At 30.6% G+C, this 24281-nt stretch overlaps 1 protein-coding gene and 1 long non-coding RNA gene across 2 annotated transcripts; one reads left to right on the plus strand and one right to left on the minus strand.

Moving 5' to 3' along the window:
* Positions 1-6706: 6706 nt before the first annotated feature.
* LOC134724660 (uncharacterized) lies at positions 6707-7208 on the minus strand. The gene is made up of 2 exons (XR_010108472.1): positions 7131-7208; positions 6707-6976 (listed from the first exon to the last, which is right to left on the minus strand). It is a non-coding gene; the product is annotated as an uncharacterized LOC134724660 (long non-coding RNA).
* Positions 7209-15249: 8041 nt separating this feature from the next.
* On the plus strand, positions 15250-19865 carry LOC134726173 (perlucin-like protein). Its single transcript, XM_063590575.1, has 5 exons — positions 15250-15301; positions 17976-18064; positions 18667-18772; positions 19085-19313; positions 19835-19865. The coding sequence occupies exons 1-5, from the start codon at positions 15250-15252 to the stop codon at positions 19863-19865; spliced, it is 507 nt and encodes a 168-aa protein (XP_063446645.1).
* The last annotated feature ends 4416 nt before the right edge of the window (positions 19866-24281 follow it).

The following is a 24281-nucleotide window of genomic DNA, read 5'->3' on the forward strand; positions in this document are numbered from 1 at the left end:
AGGATAGCATGTTTCTGTACTGAAAAACAATGAACACTTGCCATTGGATGTCACGAAAAGAAGACTTAACAGCAGATACACAAAAAAAAAGCTGTAAGTCCGTATTTAATTTTCATGAAATGTTTTACGGTCTATTGGTTATCCTTGTGTATTTTTGTTGTGTGGTTAGTTTTTTTTAATTGATTGGTGGAGGTGGATTTCTCTTCGACCTATGAATGTTTGGTTTTTCCTTTGATAGCTTTCATCTCCTGTTTATCCCTGACCCTGTCGACTCATTTACATGTAGCATCTCCTACCTCTCAATTGTTAATTTTTTCATCTGTATTATTTTACTAAAAATGCATCAACTATAACGGTTTACTTTTACACATTGTGACTCATACCACATCTTCTTATATCTATGAATTATAAAATCAATACATTTGACTTCAAACGATGGAAATTGTTCGAACGTTTACCTGTTAGCTGTAACAACTATCCACTGAGAGTGGCTATTTGAACGCATTTATTTGCCACGTGATAACATGAACTCACAACCACAGTGATGACAGACTTGTGATACACTAGATGATGAATTTATAACCTTTCAACTGCCGAGGACCCTCAACATTAAGATAAAAATGGTGATATATCCTTTTACATTCTTCTAGGTTTCACAAGTTTAACATAAAGTGAAGCAAATCTAGGCTTGTTACGGTTTACCTAACGGATTTTTGTATTTCCCCATTTTTAAAGGCCGTACAGTTTCATATTTAGATTGATGTCAACGACCACACCATTAAGACTCTGTATGATAGTTGTTTAGTTTGCTATCATTCCAGATTTTCTTATTTTCATGAACACTTGATTGTGTAAAAGAAATGATTTAATCATCAGTAATTAGTACTTTTAATATAATGATACAAGTTGTCATGCAAGTATGTGTACTTTTAGATAATTGTTCGGCATACGTATTGATAAATAAACCATAATCATTTTTAGGTTATTGATTCTTTGAGGGCTATACTGTAAAGATTCTTCACAAATCCTTAAAGATATCTCTTCACAAATCTTTATTTAAAATCAATAAGATAATTACTTCTTAAGTATACCTTAAACCCAGTTTGAATTGCTTCAACGTTATATGTCTAGGCTTTATTTTGCTACTAAGAATGCATCGCATTTCATCTTTTCAGAAATAAAGAAGACTTAACGAGATTTTAGAATTTCAGATTCCGATACCAATTGGGTTCGATATCTGACTGGTATTGATTTTTCAGGGGGAAATCTGTGGATAACATGTCAGTCTTTTGTACAGCAATGCGTATGAATAATATGAGATTGCACTAAACACAAACAACGCAAAACCAAACATAAAAGACACAGACGGGTACAACCAATAGTCTTTAACAACAGATTGATTGATTGATTGATTGATTGATTGTTGGTGTTTTCGCGACACTTATCGACGCCATTTTTGGTATTTCGTGAGGGTCATTTTTTATTCGATAGGAAAACTGACCATCCTAATCAATTAAGATTGGAGTAGAGTGCACCTGCACGAGCGGGCTTCGAACTCACAATCTCAGTGTTTACAGGCTAGTGATTACAGTAGTAGAACTACTTAGACCACCTTGAGACCGAGTCCCCTCTTTTACAACAGAAAGATTTTAATGTGTCCTGCCAAATCGGCTCTTGATCGTCTTTAGTCCTTAAAGTGTGTACAACTATTACATGTACTATACATAAATAAACAGACAACAACGAAACTAAAAAATGACAAAATACAGATAGATATTACATAAGACAAAGGGTTACAGGAATATATAATTTACAGAGTGAGAGACGGATTTATATTAGTGTTTCTTGTTTCCGAATCCTTTTTTTTTCTATTGTATAATTGAATTTTGTGAACGTTTGAGATTAACCAAAACACGAAATAAGTTGTCAGATTACTGTTTTGACACATTTACAAACTAAAAGATAATATGACACATGTACTGGTATCTTGCATTGGTGGACAAATGGAATTAACACCTTGGTTTGTTGGTATCAAAGTTGGAAGATCTGATAAGGAAACGTCTTCATTTATGTATTTCGCGTCTTTTTTCTCAGTCGTTTTTAGGTAACCTAGTTTTATTCAATATTGTTATTAATTTGTTTAATTTGTCTTCACATTGTTCTCCTTATTTTTGTTTTTCATTATTAGCTTCTCTGTAAACACAATCGATACCCTCATATTACCTTACCCGTATTTGGCACAACTTTTTGGAATTTTGGATCCCCAATGCTCTTCATCTTTGTAGTTGTTTGGGTTTATAAATATTTTTGATTTGAGCGTCACTGAGGAGTCTTATGTAGACGAAACGTGCGTCTGGCGTACTAAATTATGATCCTGGTACCTTTGATAACTATTAAGACTCTTCGGTTAAAAAAGAAGGCGAGAGAAATGTAAACATGTATGTGGTCATAACGAAATCATATATAGACAGGTGGAAATTAAGAAATAGCAGTTGTATGTGTCTAACTTTTGTTGAAGGCGCGTTTTGAATATGGATTTCTATTTTCTGTTATACAACGGGCCCGGGGTGATAATTGAAAACTGGGATGTGGTGCTTTTTGGAAATAAAAAATCTAGTTCTGTTATAAGTGTTGACACAAATAACTTTTCTCAAAACAGTATTAAAAACGAAAATTCTGTATAACAAGTTGCAAGCAATAATTTCGACTATAACTACATGTAAGTATGATAATTGTTGAAAATTAATATTTCGTAATACGCGTGAGGTCCTTATGTATATCATTCTAAATAATGTCAGACACTGCATATTCGGTATAGAGAACATTCGTTATGGTGGGGCCGTGAAATATCTGTATTTGCACTGTTGTCTTGTCACCTACACGTTATAGATCTATCTCAATGTGTTGGTCTAGAAGTCAGCATGTTTAGTATGTGTTAAACGTGTTTCTATCCTGAATATACCTATAAAATTTCCTACTGCACAACAGTCATCATGCATTTCATAGACGGTTAATTGTCTTCAGGCCAATTATCTAGACTTTTCAATGGTAAATTTCCAATGGACTTCAATTAATGTCAAATTTTAAATGCAAATACAATGTTATATGTTTGCTAAGGAGAGGTATAAAATACCACATGCATTTAAAACTCAAAACAAACAATAAACGACCAAAAGACAAACAACAGTTTAAGAAACACAACATGAGAAGCTTACGATTGAGCAACATGATTCCAACCAAAACCCTGAGTTGATCTCAGGTGTTCCAGAACACTAAGCAGATCCTGCTCCACGTCTGACACCCATTGGCTAATTACCCACCAGATGATGTGAATTTTAACTTTTTGACAAAAAACAGTATAAGAAACACAAGCTTAATTATGACTGAACAACATGATCCCGATCAAAACACTGAGTTGATCTCAGGTGTTCCAGAACACTAAGCAGATCCTGCTCCAAGTCTGACACCCGTTTGCTAATTACCCACCAGATGATGTGTATTTTAACATTTTTCTGAATTTTGGATGTAAATGCTTTTCAATTTCGTACTCTTTTGGCTTTATAAATATTTGATATAAGCCTCACTAATGAGTTTTGTGTAGACGAAACGCGCGTCTGGTGTTCTAAATTATAATCCTGGTACCTTTGATACTCTTTAACAATTATATGTCACCGTACGACCTCTAAACATGAGCATTTATAATACCGTTAAAACATCCATAAAACGCCCCCGCATGAAACATTGTGAAATAGTTTAACCGAAAATCCCAACGACCTAATTTATAAAGAAAAATAGAAAAAAAGACAAAAAGAAGACCATTATTTTTGTTGGCAACATTTTTCCCAAAATATGTTTTGGATGAACCAGTTAAACACCTGCAATATACATTATTGTACAAAGGAATTGTCCAGACTTCCATTTGAAGACAGCACCATTGGAAAAGAGTTGCAATACACTTACGATTTGGAAAAAGATTCAAATATACTAGCGACTAATAATAAACTAGCTAAAGTGGACTTGAATGTTATTGGTCAAGAACACACATGACCAGAGATATCACTCCTTAAAACGGTTTCATGAAGTTTCGTCAAAAACAAGAATTAAGAAAAACATTGCCTGTTATACAACAGATGATAATTCGATAGTGGGGTGGGGTGCTTTTTGGTTATAAAACATTGCATAATCTTCTAGGTTTATTTCTCCTTACACGTACTATTTTATTATAGAAAATATTAATCTCTTGAAGCAAAGGCGAAAAACAGCAACTCCTGTATACCAGCAAACACAACTTAATGAAACACTGTTGAAATTTTGTATAATTTCTTTCGCATTATTTATATTAACATTTTAAGTTTAATTATTAACATGATCTAGTCGTTTTGAGAGTGAGGTATATTTCTTATTGATAACGGCCCCACTGTATTCACATCATATGCATACAGCGTTGAATTTTTAATGTCAACGATTTAATTTAAAGTCTTTTGTTATATTTCTCAGAAAAAGAATAAGATTTATTTTCGGTAAATCCAACTTTTTCTAAACAAAAAAATAGCAGGAGGCAAATAAACAAAAAGCAGCAAAACCACAAACAGAAGTACCATTAGTAATTACTGAGTCCATATTTAAACTCAAATCAACTCAAGATTGTTCGTGTGCTTATGAGAAATCAATGATGCACTATTGGATCACTCAATATTCAAAAATTAACGAAGTATATCCAGTGCACGATGTTTTCTCGATATTGTCAAAATCACAATGTAAACTTCATAGTGTCGTTATTGTGTTAATATTGTCTCCTATCTATGTTTTCTGTACCTTTGTGTTTACATTGTTCACATCGTATAGATGTTGTGAACCAAGTCTTTACCGTTGTGTTTACATCGTTCACATCGTAGACATCGTGGTGTTGACAATATCGTGCCAGCATTGTGTTTATATTGTATACAGAGTCCATACCTTTCTATTTACATTGATCACATCGTATACAACGCAGTATTAACAATATCGTGTCAAAATCGTGTTAATGTTCTTGTATGTCGACTTTATAACTTTTTGTTTCCATCGTTATTATCGTTTACATCGTTGTGTTGACAATATCGTTTTTATCTCGCTTACATCGTCAACCTCGTATTAATAATGTGTACCAAGCATATACTTTTGTATTTACGTTGTTCAAATCGTATACATTGTAATGTTGACAATATTCATTCAGAGTTATGGCCCTTGAACCAAGGTGATTAGTGTTTCATAGCTCCGCAAAAAAGTGAATTTCTGAAAGATTGCAGCTAATAGTACGGTATGAATTGTTGGAAACTGTATGCAATACATGTTTACATTCCTTTTGAGACTAAAACATTCAAAAACGGACAAATAGTTTAGTATTTATCGATGTGTAAAGACAAAAAAAATCCAAACGAAGAAAACAAAATGGCCACCTCTTATGCCGAAGCAGCTAGAGATGAAAACAGATACAAAAACAAAAATGATGACTGCAAGATTGGCAATGTCAAACCAATATTTCTTCTCGAAACAGATGTATTTGGTGAACATGATATGAATCATTTAGGTCAACGCCCATTCCTTCTAAATATAGAGGTATATCGAGCAATAGAAGAACAGGTACCAGTTAGAGCTTTAATTGGGTTACAGAGAGTTCGAGGCATCTGGCGAATATATTTCGACAATGAACAAGACAAAAAAGAACTACTGTCATTGGGGTTAACCATCAGAAGAAAATCAATAACCCTGTACTTGAGAAACCCTAAAGTAACCCTTAATGAAGAACCAAATGCTATAAAGGTACGAGTCAAAAATGTTCCTCTATCAGCAGATGACGACCAAATTCTAAGAACTCTTGAAACCTCAGTTAGTAAGTGTGAGATAATCACTCACTCTAGGGAAAGATTGAGAATTGACAATCTTGTAACAAACTGCAGAACAGGTGATAAGATAGTCATATGCAAACCTTTTGATCCGCCGCTGCCGAGGTCGATGAAAATAGGCAATTATTGGGCTACTATTAGCCATTTTGGCCAAGCATCTACAAGCAGACCAAATATGAAATGTAGTAAGTGTCTAGATGAAGGGCACACAGCAAACAATTGTCCAAACGGATGGAAGTGTAAAAAATGTGGTCAGCTAGGACATAGACAATATGAGTGTGAAGAGCATTCTGATGTTGAAGTTGAGGAAGAAGGCAATACATATATGACCAACGTGGAGAGTGTCTGCAATCCAGACATTTTCCATGAAAGTGAAAATGATGTACAGACCAATCAAGAAACTGAAGATAATGATGAGTCATTCCAGGATAGTGATGTCGATTCCAAATGCACGACAAAACCTCTCCTGAATACCAAGGGTAGAAGTAGGTCAGAGATTGACACGGAACATTCGCATTTGAACCTTGGTACTCAGGAAAGTAAGTCCGCTGGAAAAGACAATTCCCAACAGCATAAGGAAAAACATAAAATCAACAAAAGTGTTGACAGAAGACCAGGTATCTCGAGGTATTTGACAGCAAGACCGAGTCATGATCAGAGTGACACTACAAATAGCACACCTAAACAGTCAAAAACAAAGAACATTGAAAAATCGCCAGTAACCCCAACAGAGAATCTGCATGACGCAACACGAGATGAGGCTGCTAAGAAGCCAAAAAAGAGACGCTAATTTAATATCTGTTATTAAATCAAAATAAAAAATATAAGACTATAGAACTCTTTTATTTTAAATTATAAAAAAAAACTAAAAAAAAATGCATTTTGTCAATCATATTTTTCACAAAACAGTATGTATAGCACTGATTTCATTTATTTTTAACTGTATATATTATTCGAGATATGTCTCAAAATGTTTGTTGTTATGTGACACAGCTGATGAAGGTTGTCCACTTAAAATATTCAGACTGACAGATAGTCTAATCAATTCCAATAATGAAGATTATAAATGGTCTGTTCTTCATGAAAGTTTTATCCTGAAAAAGAAAAAGACAAATAAAAATAAAAAGCACATTAATGTATGTGTATTTAATAAAGTGGCAATTTTTTTTTATTGTGTACTAGAGAATCTAGATATGTGCATGATAATATTTATGCCATGTTACTATAATATTAAATTAAAGTATTTACCATCTGCTACTAAATATCCTGATCCAGAAAACATATTAATCCATCTTAAAACGTCTCCATCAAAAACGGATGAAATAAACTTGACAAGAAATTCTATAAATACTTTAACGTTGAGGTCAAAATATAGAACGTACACAACTAAAAGTAGAGAGCACCAGGACAGCGAAAGTCTAAAACTATTGCAAAACAAACATCATATGCTTGACGAATATAAGCATCATGAGAATAGGTTATCAATGCTAATTATGGAAAAGATCGATAACATAATACATTTTACGGTACGGGAAAATAAACTGCTAAAAATATTGATCAGGAATACACCGACTATAAATATAGAGATAGTAAACAAAGCGGTATTATTTGAGAAAAAAACAAACACAGACCGAAATTCATCGTTTAAATACCCACGATCTGAAAAACCAATCGCAATCAGTGAGGCGTATAACGGTATTTCTCAGGTAAAACAAATGTTATATCAGTATGTAAACTGTCCTATAAATAATTCTTCTTGGAAAGAAACAAGACTAAAAGAATTTAGCTTTAAGTCAGTCAAAAGAAATAACAAAATAATAATAAATAAAATCAATACCAAATGCCTCATTATTAATGGTAAGAAAGATAACTCACCATGCTATTGTATGAAATTTAAAATATCCAACTATAAACCACCATGAAAAAATATTTGCACATCTGTACGGTCAATGCTAATGGCCTACAGCAACCTGAAAAAATAAATAAAATAGTAAGTTGGGCAAATCAACAAAAATGTGATATCACTTTTATACAGGAAACTCATTTCACTAAACAAATGCAAGATACTTTGTTTAAAGAACTTGGTAAAAACATTTTCAGAAGTGATGGTACCAGTAATTCATGTGGAGTAGCAATATGGATAAAAGATAGAATTAATTTTAAAATTATTGATGAGCATAAAGATTCTGATGGCAGATTTATTTTGATTAATATTGAAATAAATGAAAACATTTACACGCTAGTAAATATCTATGCTCCAAATAGATCAAGAGAAAGAAATAGTTTTTTCAAAACAGTTAAATCAAATATAAATAAATATGGATTAGGTCAAACAATTCTTGGGGGAGATTTTAACGACATCTGGTCATTAATTGATACAAAAAATAAAACTAAATCCTCTAAAAAATTTGATAAACCAGTAACAGGTTTAAAAGGGCTTATAAAATCATGTAAATTGATAGACATTTGGAGAAGTAGAAATAAAAATTTAAGGCAATTCACGTGGTGTAGAAAAGATAGATCAGAAGCAACCAGAATTGATTACTTTCTGATTTCAAAAGAAGTACAAAAAAATTGTAAAAGCTGCGATATTAGACCTTTAGTACAGAAAATAACTGACCATAATGCAGTATCTTTGAAAATTAATACTGAAAGAGGAAATAAGGGGCGTGGCTACTGGAAATTAAACTCCAGTGTTTTAAATAATGATGACTATGTAAATGAAATAAACAAATTAATAAACAGATATGAAAACGAATCAATTAACTGTGATGATTTAGGGATACTATGGGACAACTTGAAAATAGAGGTAAGAGATGCAAGTTTAGACTATTGTAAAAGAAAAGCCAAAATTAAAAAAGATAAAATAAATATCCTAGAAAAACAACTAAATGATCTCAATAATAAAGCAAATAATGGTACAGACGTAAATCATATATTACAAAAAGAAATTGAGAATTTGGAAAATGATCTAGATTGTTTATATAAAGACAAAATTAAAGGACAAAAAATAAGATCAAGGGTAAAGTGGTTCGAAGAAGGGGAAAAAAATAGTGCATACTTTTTGGGATTAGAAAAAAGTCGTCAAACAAAAAAGATTATAACTGAACTATATGATGAAAATGGGATCCCAACAACTGATCAAGATAAAATTCTAAATCTACAAGTAAAATATTATAAAAAACTTTATGAGTCTACTAATCCTTGTGAAAATGAAGTTAAAACATATATTAATGAAACAAAATTAACAAAAACGCTTAAAGATTCCGATAGTAATCAATGTGAAGGGAAAGTAACAGAAATTGAATGCACTGATGCAATTTTTAAAATGAAGCTTAATAAATCCCCTGGTCTTGATGGATTGACAGTGGAATTTTATAGGCAATTTTGGACAAGCCTTAAACATATTGTTGTCAAAGTATTTAATTATAATTATGAAAAAAAAGAACTTACAAACTCACAAAAGAAAGGTGCAATTTCACTAATTTTTAAAAAAAATGATCCTCTTTCATTAGATAATTATCGTCCCATAACTTTATTAAACATTGATACTAAACTATTAGCTTATGTATTAGCTCAGAGACTTAAAAAAGTACTACCATCTATTATTAGTCTAGATCAAACAGGATATGTTAAAAATAGATATATTGGTTTTAACATCAGACAAATTCAAGATATAATAGATTATTCTGAGAAATTTAATATAGAAGGAGCAATCCTTTTCTTAGATTTCAGTAAAGCTTTTGACTCACTAGAATGGACTTTTATGACGGAAACACTAAAACGGTTTGGATTTAAAAGTAGCTTTATCAGATGGGTGGAAACTATGTATAACGACATTAAGGGATGTATCTTAAATAATGGGTGGGTCTCAGGTCCATTTAAAATATTTCGAGGGATACGACAAGGGTGTCCGATTTCAGCGTTACTTTTTGTTATAACAGTAGAATTAATGGCAATAAGACTTAGAAGTAATAAAGATTTTAAAGGTATAAAAATTACATTAGATGGAAAATCTTGTAATTTAAAAATTTGTCAATTAGCTGATGATACAACACTTTTTCTTCAGTCAAGGAAAGAAATAAGTTTAGCTCTCAGTATAATTGAAACATTTGGAAGTTTTTCAGGGCTTAAGCTAAATAGAAATAAAACTGAAGGGGTATGGTTAGGACGACTAAAAAGTTCAAAAGATAAATATGAAAATATAAATTGGACCGACAAACCAATCAAAAGCCTTGGAATATATTTTGGGTATGACAAAAAAGAGTGTCAAACATTAAATATTGAAAAAGTGTTGGACAAATTAACGAAACTTGTAGAAAGATGGGCAAAAAGAAAGTTAACAATACTTGAAAAAATATTAGTAGTAAAAGCTCTTCTTCTACCAAATATAACCTACATTGCGACTAACAGTATCATTACTAAAGAAAATCTACAAAATATAAATAAAATCTTATATAAATTCATTTGGAACGGAGGAAAAGATAAAATAAAAAGGTCAATAATAACAAAAAACTTCGCAGAAGGGGGGTTAAAAATGATTGATATAGAATCCTATATAAAATCTATACATTTAAAATGGATTATAAAAATATTAGAATCAGAAAGTGCAAATTGGTCTGTATTATCAAAACTATACCTTAATAAATTTGGAAAAAACCTTCTTATTTTTAAGATGAATGTGAATAACACAAAATTGCTAGATAAAAACATATGGAACAGTACACCAACCTTCTATCAAGAGATGATAAAAACATGGATAAATGTAAATAATTGTGAAAACAATCATCATGATCAAATCAATAATTATTTAGAAATCAGGAAACAAGTTATATGGGGAAACAAATTCATAAAATTTCAAGGAAAATGTCTGTTCTTTGATAATTGGATTGATAGTAACATACTATATATAAATGACATAATAGATAAAAGAGGAAATATATCAGAAGACATTATTATTTCAAAATTAAGAAATAAAAGGAATTGGATTTCTGAATTCTCAAAACTAAAAAGATCCATACCAAAGCAATGGACCAACAAATTAAAATCAGAAGAATCAATCAAAACAAAAGTCCATATCAACCGAACAAAAACTAAACTTAGAGATTGTAATGATGTTCTAACTATTAATGCTAAAAACATATACAACTTAGTATTAAGTGTGTCAAAAACAGAAATACCAGTAGGATTTTTGAAATGGGAAAGAGTCTTAAGCAAAGGGAGACTAATAAATGAATTTAAAGACTCTATTAAATTTAATTTTGAATATCTTAAAGATAATAAAATAAAAATGTTTAGGTGGAAACTAATGCACTTTATTTTGCCAAATGAGGTGTTGCTTTTTCAGTGGAAAATTTCACAAAACAATTTGTGTACATATTGCAATGAAATAGATAATTATAATCATTTTTTCATTACATGTTCATATCATAAAACATTCTGGAAATCAATGAAAGTTTTACTTAAAAAAGTCTTCATAGGCGAACATGTGATAAGTCTTCATTCGTTGGTTATAGGATACAAAATTCATGACAATGTATACTATGCGCTAAATCATTTGCTTAGCTTAATGTTCTTTTCAGTCTATAAATCACATTATGTTTCCAATAAAAAAACCAAAGCAGTAGACACCTTTAAAATTTTTGAATATGAGGTAGAAAATACTGTAGAATTATATAGTATGACCAATACAGAGATCAGTAGTTTATTTACAAATGTGTTGAATATTTTGAAGTATAAAAATGAAGTCATTTTATAGTTAACTTAAGCTACATGTACATGTATAGAAAAAAAACAGATGTTATAGATCTAGATTATGTGTGATTGCATGTGTGTTTTTTTTCTTCCTTTATTATAAATGTACTATGCAAGTAATTATCTGTAAGTGCTATGCCTAAGGTGTGAGTAAGTGTGAAAGGTTTGTTTGTATGTTAAATTTATCATGTGGCAATGAACAAGAATGACTGTAAGCGCAGAAGTTTGTGTGTACAGTAATTATTACTATTATGTATGAATGATAATGTGGGTAAATCAGATATATTGGTGTGTAGGTGTGTGTGTGTGTCTTTGTCAATATATAGGTACTTCTACACGTGTACACTAAATATGTGTATTGTTTACAAACTTAGACAGGTAAACTAAAGGTCACGACACGATACTTATCTAGGTCAAATCAATAACAAATTTAATAAAGATTGAAAGTGCAACTGTGAAAAATATATTTACACTCCAACTTACCTTTACGCAATATTATTCCAAACTCTTAAAACCACATCGAAATTAATAATCCAAATTCACGAAACACTTCAAAAAATATTGTCCAAACACGAGGATAAGACAAGTCGTGTGAGGTCACTTGACCGCAATATTTATTTTTGATTAAATAATAAAAGAACCTAAAAAGTCATTCCGGATGAATAATCAAATTCCGTAAAACAATTAGTGTGTAGATATTTTTTATATGAATATATCTGAAAATACTTTAAGTGATGTAGAAAAGACTATTTGTAACACATATAATAATAGTTTAATGTGTGAATTAAAACAATGTAATTTATTAGTTAATTTTACTGAATATTATCCCTGGGTATTCAGTTGTAATCTAACAGGGAAACTTGATGAAATGCTGTACACCAAGTTTAATTGTTAAACAGCAATATGTGCAATAAAGAATCAATTAGAGTGTTAAAAAAAAAAAAAAGACAATATTCATAAACAGTGTTTTTATTCATTAATATTATTCAATAAAGTCTGTAGATTACATGTATACAGTTTGCATTTTTATGGGATTTTTTAACAGCAACAAAAAAAATGTGATGTTATAGCTCTTACTTGTTAACATTGCTTATATAGCAATGTAAACACAAAATCTTTTTAACATTGTATACATCGCGATATTAACAATGTGAACGTTGTAAACTCTATATAAGATTTCAAACAATGTAAACAATGTTGACACAAAATCGTGTTAACATGGTAGATATCGTGATGTAACCGATGTCAACGATGCAAACAATATATAAAAGTCAAACAATGTAAAAGATGATAACACAACATCGTATATACATGTATTTCATTTCTAAGTTGTTTTATTTATTTATTTAATTGTATGTCATTGTATTTTGTAATTTACCTCTTGTTTCACATGTCAATGTGACTGAGTGTTTTTAAAATAAGGTATATTGTATTATTGTATTGTATTAAGATTGTTTACTTCGCGATGTTAACGATGTCAACGATGTAAACAATATATAAGGGTTCAAACAATGTGAACAATGTTAATACAACATCGTTTTTACATTGTAAACATCTCGATGTAAACAATGTAAACACAATTTATTTCCACGATTTTTTACATCGCGATGTTAACGATGTCAACGATGTAAACAATATATAAGGGCTCAAACAATGTAAACAGTGTTGACACAATATCGTGTTAACATTGTAGATATCGCTATGTCTACAATATTGATTAATAATCGTGCACTGGACATGATAGATATCGCGATAACATAAAAACATAACATAATAACAAAATATCAAAGAAAACAACAGAATTATTTGTGTGTTTTAATGAAATAAATAAACTGACATGTAAAATGTAAAACAATGCAGATGGCTTCCAATATTTGCTGCCAAAAAATGAATAAAAATATATTCAAAAAATAATTAGTTGTGTAATTATATAAAATGATATTCATTTCATCTGTTTGGGATTTTTCGTGAAAGAAGTAGCATATTAACAATGTGGATTTTGAAAGAAGAACATGCTAGCAGTTCATTAGTTGCCTTTTGTTTAATATTTTTATATTGTATTCATTTTTATTTTAGAGGTCGTCATTTTTCACTTTTGAAATATTTTCGATTTGCCAGTTCAGTGATATTTATTCCTTGGTACGCTGCAGTGTATTTTGTTAATTTTGAAGGCATAAAGGTGTACAATAGATAATAATTGGTAACGTATCTTTTTCAAAATTATTCTCATCGGCAATTATACAAATTCTGCTTATTTTTATATAAATATTCATATTTTTTACTTCGCGATAATATGTGACTACTCCAAATATCAAACAGGCAACCGATCTATATATGATTTATATACATACAAATATATTTGGAACAAAATAGCCAGAGAAATTAAAAAAGAAGGTATAGCTATAGACAGAGACGGCATTTTCTTTTTCTACTTTGAAATCAACAAATAGGTGATGAATAAAAGTTGAAACCATTGAAACCCAGTAAAGAAAACAGAGAAAAAACAAAATATGTTTGCAGTGATAAAAAGCACATGGTTAAATTTAATGCATTTAAATAGATTTCTCCGGAAGAGTACTTACATCATTTCACAAATATACGTGGTTGGAACTGTACAAGAACCATCTGTCCAAGAACAATTAAAGCCTATAACTGGATCAACTCTCATAGCTACACAGTTAATTAAATTGTTCTTCTCTGTCACACCACGGGAAATACATGTAACTCTTACAGTAAAATGCATATAAACATGATAAAGGAAAGTAGTTACAAATTCACAAGTTACACATTATTTTTATTTCATTTTCTAAAAACGCATATTGCATGACGTATATTCTCCTATGTGTTACTCACAATTTTAATCAAAAAGATTTGTAGGGCAAGAGGCAATTCTCTCTGAGACAATGGATCATACCAAATATCTTCAACGGATTCAGTACTTATACATCTTCGGATTTCAAATTTTTGACTTTGAGCGTTCCCGATGAAGGTAAATCCAGAAAAACGCTTCGGACGCATGAAATTATTCAACGTGTTGTTTTCCATTTTTGACCACTGTGTTCAACTGAAGTGAATTAATGAGCACGGGTTAAATCCTATTCTGAAAATATGTTTCATTTGTACATACTTAGGTTTCAATTGATAACATTTTCGACTTGTACTACAAACGCATCGAATGTATCAGGTTTATAAATTTGTACGGAAGAAGCGTGTCATCAGACGCACTCATAATTGACATTTCGATTTACTTTCTAACAATCATCTCATGTACTGATAAATTTTCTTATTCGAATTTCAATTATTCACATAGGACATCTCGAACTATGGCTTTTGTCCTTATCCTGATAAATGTTCCAAATTATATTCCAAATAATCTTGTTCTGAAATTTGAACTTTTTATCAAAATGGTCTGTATGAATACCAGTCTTACAAGTTCTATATGTATCATTAATAATTTAAGAAACCCTGACATTGTTTCTTGTCCGAGTTTTGCACCCACAGTTCCGTTTGTCGGCATTTTTTGGACATCACGAACTTGAGATAATAAACGAATATAAATATCGCCTCTAGAAATGCAATATTCAGTATTCAAACTGCTGCCTATTATATCAAAATGTCTTTTGTTTGGATGCAACTGTGTGTTCTTGCAATTGTTGCCACAGTTGGTAAGTCTCACTTTGTCAAGATTAGAATCCTTCTTTTTGTAAATATTTAGGGTGTAAAAGCGTTTACCGAAGTACATGTAGTATGAAGCGCTGAAGCGTTTTTTTTTCAAAAAAAAATAAAATATATGCACGTTCAACGCTTTTACAACCCTTTAAAATCACTAAAACCAGCATTTAATACTTATAATTTCATTTTTTGTTAGGATCATGAAAACCAGATTTTTTCAAAGTTTTTCTTTTTTTTACCTGTTCACTCTATTGTACGCATTTTTTTTTTGGAATTGAAAGTAAATTCCTTTCTACTGTGCATGCTGTGATGAGTTTTTTTTTTTTTTTATCAATGTTTGAAGCAAAAAAAACATGTATTTACATAATATTATTGAAAAACTGGTCATTATCGTGATATATAGACCGGTTTTTTCCGGTCCGTTTTGTTCTGTTGATACCGATGGAATTTATTCATGTCATTACTGAAGAATAAAGAATGTCATGGGTTCCCTTGTTATCCAATAAGATAAGCTTATTCTTAACCGATATAAAATAATTCTTGTTAGTTTACTGTGAAAAAGCGTTGTTTTTATTTTATATTATGGGCTTCATATGTACGTACTTGTGGGCGCTTTAACGGAGAACCAGTGACAAACGCTCAAAGCTTTTACAACCAAACAAAAATACCGAAATGCAAAATTTAATGACCATAACATGCAAAATTTAGTGTAATTAACTGGCTGTTTCTGTATTGACACTAGTATAGATTCAAGGTTTGCTGTTTCCCGTAGGGTCGAGGGCCAATTCAGCTAACCGATAATCTATACCAGTGTCAATACAGAAACACCAAATTCATATCACTTTTATGAAATAATCCAACTTTTTCAATAGAGACTTGTTCTGAATAATCTATTACATTCATCAAATGTGAATATAGGGCCAATATGTTCAATACGGACTGCAATGAATCCTGAATTACATGAACAATATATGTTTACATGTAATTAAAGGATTCATTGCCAGTCCGTATTGAAAATATTGGACCAGCCAGAAAAGCAATATAGATCACGTGATTATTAATTATGATCGAATTTATTTGAATAAAGAACACCTGGTTTATAGGTGATTCTGATTATCAAAAAGTGAAATCTCTTTGAAACAAGGGTTCGTCGTGATGCAAATAAACTGAGCGTCGAATAGATTTAATCACTCAAAATGTCATATAGATTATTCTTTATTGATTGACTTTTGATTTTCACTGTCTTCCTTCAATGTGACAACATTTGTTTGTAAATATAAGACAATACTCAACATTTATATACCTATATGGAGTTATTTTCTTTCAGAACGTCAGGTCAATCTTTTTCAGAATCAACCTGGACGATACCATGTATCAATGGTTTATGCTCCAAGGCATAAAATAATTACCTGTGTAAGGTCATTATTTTCCTTGATAAACATGCAAGCTATAATTTACTTCAAACATTTATTCGTCTAATAGTTTTTTGTTGCCGATTTGGAAATTTATTTTCTAAAGTTCAACCGATGATAGATGTAAAAGAAATCGTCATTGTAAACCCGCAATTTAATTTTAGAAACAAGATAACGTGAAGTTTTGTTGATTTATCGCTATAATAAAGAAACATTATCATATAGGTCAGATGAATTTTAATGTAGACTTTCATTAAAATAAATCCAGATTTAACACATTCGTGTGTAAGATATTGAAAATCTTATTGAGTCAATCTGAATAGGTTGATTGATTTTTGATTGCTTGCTTAACGTTCAGTGGCAAATATTTCAGGCATGATCAGAACGATACACACTGAATAGGGAATCATATTGTGACCTACATGTATTTATATTCTTATTCGTGTCAGTTCTTAATTTTTTTTAATTTATGTATACTTTTTACTCTATCAAATGATCAACTTATATTCTATTGAATAACATTAACGTAACTCACGAAAGGGACGGGTGCGGAGGGTATATAATTTTATCCTGATTATCTTTAAATACAATGTATTGCTATTCGAGAGACAATCTTTCTGAATTTTTCTTTCGATTAAAGTAAAATGTTTAAATAAATAACAACTTTTCCGCAATAGAAGTAACATAAAACATACCCCTTCCCCCTTTTCCATAAGCTAAGTGGTACAATAAATAATTTACAATGTGTCTTGTATTTGTCATACACCGTTATCGGATGGCAACAATACATTTGTGTCTTACTTCATTCAGTAACAGCAATATTTTTATTGTGTACGGATAATAATTTTTAAATTTTTTATATCTAAATTATTTAGTGAGTTTTATTTCACATTTTAAATGAGCCGCAGGGCGTATTTAAACCTGAACGCATTAGAAAGGAATATCCCACTTAAGTGTTGTCGGTAAAAAAGGATACTCAATTTTACAAATCTTTATTAAATTAATATTTTTTGAAGGTATATAAGTCAGATAATGCATATTTTAAGTTTTTTCTTGTCTTAGAACACACCTCGGGGTGTCAGGATTGTTCAAAGAAAGACCTCCCTTCGGTCGGTCTTTCATTTAATCAATCCTGACACCCCTCGGTGTGTTCTACGACAAGAAAAACCTTAAAATATGCATTATCTATAACGTATATACTATATGAAAGGGTACATGTGTACTATCTTTTTGATTTTTATTATTTTCATTTTAGTATTTTGTGCATGTCCTAACAGTTGGACTCATTATAAAGACAAGTGTTTTTTTCTAAGCCGTGACAACGAGACATTTGCCGATTCACTGGTGAGTACAATTAAATAGAGGGAGAGTTTCAAGAGTATTTTTTTATAAACTTGTGTTCTTATTATAATTACGGTTGTTTTACTTTCATTAAGAATTACTCCTCATGTATGGAACACTGTATTGAGTTTGTCTTTTTCGTGATTCTGAATGAGTGTGCATTCAAATGACGGATAATGTATGCATATCAGAAGTGAATTACTACTTGAACACATCCAGTATATATAAAGTTATGTGAACCCTCTGTGATGTTGTCCAATATTTATGTCTTGTTTGAATACATGAGTTTTGAACACCGGTAAACTACGGTTGCATCTCATTTCACATTACGTGATCATCTGTATGATTTCAAAAACATTTAATTTATACATAATATTAGTAGCGGACGTATATTTTCTAAATGTAGCATATTTGTTTTCAAATTTATATCCTGGTAATCGCCTTTTGTGTTAAACGTTAAGGTTAAGCATGTCGGAATTATGCTGTTTTTCAAGGGAGAGAAATAACTTGAAATATGTTAAAATGTTCATTTGATATGATGGCATAATATCATATCCACATGATGAATAAATGTTTGAAAGTAATACTTTTCTGTCTTTTTCCAGAAACTATGTGAAGTGATTGGGCGCCAGTATGGTAGATCTGCATCATTAGCTACCGTTGATGATGCAAAAACGCAACAATTTCTTACAGATTTAATGATCAAAATAAGTAAGAATGTGTAGATATTCATTTTTTTTTATGAATAATGAAGCACAAATTTTGTTCCCTATCTTGCTTAACCTGAATAAATATATATAGCCACTATTTTAAGGTCGAAATTGGCTGTTTTTATTTAAAATTTCATGCAATACTTCAAACTTGGTTGATTTAATTACAAGTAACTAACATGCAAAATAAAAAACAAAATTCACAAAGTAACTTTCAAAATGTATATTTGATTGAATGAATTAAGCATGTTTTGTTTTATAGCATCAACCTATGTTTGGTTGGTGTCCAAAACCATTTTGTGTGTTTTCACAGATTCTATTGGAATGTACATTGGACTAAATGACCTTGTAACTGAAGGGACATTTCACTGGGTAGCTAACGGCAAGCAGGCAACGTACTTTAACTGGGGACCTACCCAGCCAAACAACAGAGGGGGAAACGAGAACTGTGTAGCTATGAGAGTTGATCCAGTTATAGGCTTCAATTACTCTTGGACAGATGGTCCTTGTACAGTACCAACTACCTACATTTGTGAAATGGTGTAAGTATTATGGCAAACAAGTCGTTTTAAATGCAATACGTTTAACGATGTGATTTTAGTTACTGTAAAATCATGTTGTCTTTTTCTCTGTTTTTTAGATTTTAACTATCGAGCACATATTTAAAGTTTTCAAAACTTTAGTTCCGAATTTATTTGTGTGTACATAATGCTTTACTTGATCAATCGGTTGATATTTGAAGAAGACACGTGCTTATATTAACGCGTCAATAAAATGATAAAAAGATTATTATTTATAGAAATCAGTAGAATTTGTAAAATTGCCAATGAAACAAGGTTTCACAAGAAATGCTAAAAATTGGCGTCTATTTAAATGTGAAAACTGACGGCCCGGTAACAAAAATTAACAACAAAAGGTAACTAATGTATAACTTCGTTCAAACGTCCCATTGGTAATGTGTCAACAGTTTCTTCTTTTGCGAAAAATCCTACACATTTGAAATAAACATTATTTAATATATACAACTGATTATTTTTCTCAAAAAATTCTTTATTTATTTTAGGGCAGCAGATATTGGAAATCTTCTAGGATAGCCGTTATCACCAGGAATTCGTTGTACATTTTACATGTCAGTTTATTTATTACATACATTCACACCAACTCTGTTGTTTTTATATTTATTTTTTATGCAAATTGCTGGATATTGAGAGAGCACTCAGTGTAACATGTATTGTCGTAAAAGAAAAATATTCTTTATTTAACTTGAATATACAAATGCAAACTGAAGCAAAGTGATTGTTTACGGTTAATATTATGGGCTATTCAGGAGCCTGTAATTCAGTGGTTGTCGTTTGTTTATGTGTTACATATTTGTTTTTCGTTCATTTATTTATATAAATAATGCCGTTAGTTTTCCCGTTTGAATTGTTTTACAATGTCTTATAGAGGCCTTTTATAGCTGACTATGCGGTATGGACTGTGCTCATTGTTGAAGGCCGTGCGGTGACCTATAGTTGTTAATGTCTGTGTCATTTTGGTCTCTTGTGGACAGTTGTCCGATTGGCAATCATACCACATCTTCTTTTTTTATTATCTTTTATCTATTTACTTAGCAGTCCAAATTTTTTAAGCTGTAGCTGACTGTCGTGTATTTTGAAGATCCTGAAGTTTGTGTACATTTTTATTTACATTAAAAAAATGGATATAATTTTATAGATCATGAAAACCTAAACAGCATAAAAACACAAAATATGTAAATGGTCCTTCAATAAACATTACAAACAAGGTTGTTTCCAGTAACACTGTTGTTTGGTTGACCTGATGGAGATAAACATGACACACTATATACCGGAACAAAAGATATTACTTCTAGTTATTACCATTTCCCTTACATATAATATCCATCAATATCTGGTGTGTGATATGAAAAGCATGATAATTATACATACTTAAATGCATGTAAAAGTGAACAGCGGGGAAATGAAATACAAATGTACTTTCGGAATTTTCAAATATCATTCTAAAATTACTTGTTATCAGAATAATCCAAAGGATTGATTTACAATAATAAAAAACGGGTACACATAAGTCTTCTTTGTTTCGATGAAATCATTTCTCCAAAGTACCCTCACTTTGATACATATGCACTGACTTGTTTTAGTCACGCATTTTCCATATAAAAGAAACAAATGTCTGAAGATCGAATCCAAAACGTTAAAAAACAATAAAACCTTGATATAGCCTTACTTAAAATGAAATTAAAGAATTGTTGATAAGTGTTACATCATCTACATACCTTCATCTGACTATTAGGTTTGTGAAATCACATTTATCCAACAGCACCGAGAGACGATAACATAAATCAAACTGGTTTTTAAATCGATATCGATTTTTTTAAACTATATTAAAAAATGAAATAATCGTCAAAGGTAACATTTTGCGCTAAGAATTATGTTTCCAAATGAAAAGGATTTTGTTTATTGTAATGTCGTGGTTACATCAAATTGAAACTCTAAACACCAAACTTTTAGCTAGATTTCGTCAATTGAAGAACACATTTTCAATAGAATCTGTTCAAAATAAATTAATTTAATCAAACGCTTGATGCATCGTTGCCTCTACAAACTTTTTAGACGTTATACATTGTGCAAGAAGATTATCTGATATAGGTAGCTACACTTTGTAAATGAAGCGGTATTCGTTCTTTGTAAATTGACAAATTACTGACTTCAACATCAATTTATGTGATATCTTGAATATCTTGTATAAATGTTATCCCCAAATTATTAAGATAATTATGGAAAGATGTAAACTAAGCAGAAAGACAGATTTTGAGTGATTTGTCGTTCTTCTTCTATGATTTAATGATTTGCGACTTGTTGTTATTATTGGTAATAAAAGAAACGCAGGCTAAACAAATGACGTTCCTTCATTAAGCAGACAAACCAAAATATTCATTAGCCTTTAAATCATTCAGACGATTCCACCTTCTCTTACGAAAATTGTCATGATTTCCTAAAAAAGAGCTAACATAGGTGTCCTTTCTTCTGTTATATATATTTATATATAGGTATCAAATCAAAACCATATATTGGTACTTGATTTATTTGCAATTGACAACAGCAGACGAATCTTATTTTGTAATGTTCAAGTTTTAGAGAGTGGTGACGTGTTAATTCGGCTCTATTGGTTTAAATTCTCTTTAAAAATGCTTTAATATTCAGGGTTTTCCTAAACTATTTGTATTGTGTACATCTGATAAAGGTTGTTTTAGAGCACATGTCGTGTTCATTGAAATCTGGATTGTTCATTTTTAGAGAATTCAATATGTCACGCCAATGTATCAGTAATCAAATTCAAATAATTATGGTTCTTCGGAATCAATTTTTTTTTAACAGCTTATTAATTGCCGACTGATAATTAAATATTTCCGCGTGAGCATTTCTGATTTTAGTAGATCAAAAATAAGGCTTCGTAAACAAAATATTCCAATTTATAATTTTCATTTATATAGCACTTTGCCGATAAGTCATCTATTGTGATATCGATAGCAACTATGGTTGTAAATACTTTATAAACCTTTAAGCATACAATAGAATGCTCCATTTTAAGCATGATTTTTTTCTTATTTGTCTTATTTTTTTATAAAGAATATCATACAGCATACAATGTATCAACCCAAAGACAAATAAAATCTCGAACAGACACTCTTTCGAGTGTTTTGATGTCTCAGCTTGATACGAGTGCGATATTGAAAAACAGAATGCATAATGTAATATAATATTTAATGATATTGTAAACACTTGTATATAAAAGTGAAGATAATTTAAGCAGTGTATAGATGTTCTCAAAAGTCATCATTACATCAAACAATCAAAGAATTGCCTTAACTTTAATCAAAGTGAGACTAGATAGTTTACGATGACAAGTTTAGCATCCCCTAGAGTGGTTCACAGTGTTGCACTATAGTATCTAAAAGAGAAATATATATAACCTTGGGGTGAATCGAAAATATCGCTTTCGTTGGAAATTAATGCAAATTATTGAATAGTTAGTTTTGTGCAACATTGCAATCAGAGTCATACATGATCACACTGATTAACTCATACTATACAATGTTTTACATTCAAACACAAAAAGGTGAGACTTGCAACACCGACTATAAAATCTCAGCTATTGTAAATCCGGATGATATCACTCAACGGTTAGATTAATGTGTGCTGGACTAAAACACATTCTGCAATATGATATAACTGTTGTTTGAACCCTATTTTCACATCTGAAAAAAAGTCTGACTTTATTTATTATTATTACATGCGCAACAAAATTCCGAAGTTCTTTTCTATGTTGTAGTGGATTGTTAGAACACATTATAGTTTATTATGTTTCTGTAAGCTTAAATTTGTCTATAAGTACATATTTTGAACTTGAAGTATCCTGTTTATTTCAAGTGCCAAAATGTGAAACAAGACCAAAGTATCAATTCTATATGAGAATTTGTAATAAAATGTCTTAATTAAACACGCAGTCTCAAAGAAAGTACATCAACTAGTACGAATTATCCAATCAGAAATTTTAATATCTTAAATTACGCCTTTTAAATTACAGGTCATCTAAGTGATTTATTTCTTAATTTAGGAAACAAAATATTATTCGGTTTATAGTCCGTGAATACTTTACTTAATCAAGGCCACGAATTATGATGATTTTATCTGATATAGACCAAAGATAAGTTACATGAGATTTACCTGTAATTATCAACAACGTAGTGGATTGTTTCAAAGATGGTATCCCAACTCTAGATAACATTTATATTATTGCCGAATGATTAAATGTTATATTGTTTAGTGATTAGTTACTAATACAAAGTCCCCAGGGGACTTATTTGATGGAATTACCTCTAAACAAATTGTAAAATACAAAACATGCCGAACATTGGGTAATAATACAGATTGAAATAAAAATCTCCTACATAACGATTTTAACATCCATAGTGAAAATAGGCAAATAAATGAAAAATAACTGTAGTGATAATACTAAAGATGAAATTTGTTCTATCGTGCAGTGAAATATAGTACATACATATCACGACAAAGAAATGTCAATGTGCTAAGGGGTTTTTCCCAGACTAGTTCATAAGATAACAGTCCCCTGGATTCGTTTTGTTAAAATTACTCATGACTATTTTATTATAATCTATTTTAAAGAAAATATTATTGTCATGTTATGTACTTGATCTGTGTTGAGGGCTGTTACGGAAGAAATGTGTATAGTTTTTTTTGACAAATACTTTTCGATATGAATATGTGATGATTAAATATAGATAGGGATGTAACTGGATAGTCCTTATGTGTTGGTTTTTTTTTATATTCTTTTTATTTTTGGGTGGTTTTTTTTTCTTTCTTCTTAAAATTTATTTATTAATTTTCCAAAAAAATAAAATTTCTCTTAACTCTTAAAAATAGAAAATGTTAAATATTTCCAATTAAGATATATTTATAAAAATTACA

This window comes from Mytilus trossulus, chromosome 7 (assembly GCF_036588685.1).
Source record: "Mytilus trossulus isolate FHL-02 chromosome 7, PNRI_Mtr1.1.1.hap1, whole genome shotgun sequence".
Classification (NCBI taxonomy): Eukaryota; Metazoa; Mollusca; class Bivalvia; order Mytilida; family Mytilidae; genus Mytilus; species Mytilus trossulus.

Bases quoted from the DNA above. Each gene is read 5' to 3' on its own strand.
- LOC134726173 (XM_063590575.1), top strand. From the start codon at position 15,250: ATGTCTTTTGTTTGGATGCAACTGTGTGTTCTTGCAATTGTTGCCACA. The intron at 15,302-17,975 runs GTAAGTCTCACT...TTTTCATTTTAG, and splicing joins TGCAATTGTTGCCACAGTTG to TATTTTGTGCATGTCCTAAC. The intron at 19,314-19,834 runs GTAAGTATTATG...TATTTATTTTAG, and splicing joins ACCTACATTTGTGAAATGGT to GGCAGCAGATATTGGAAATC.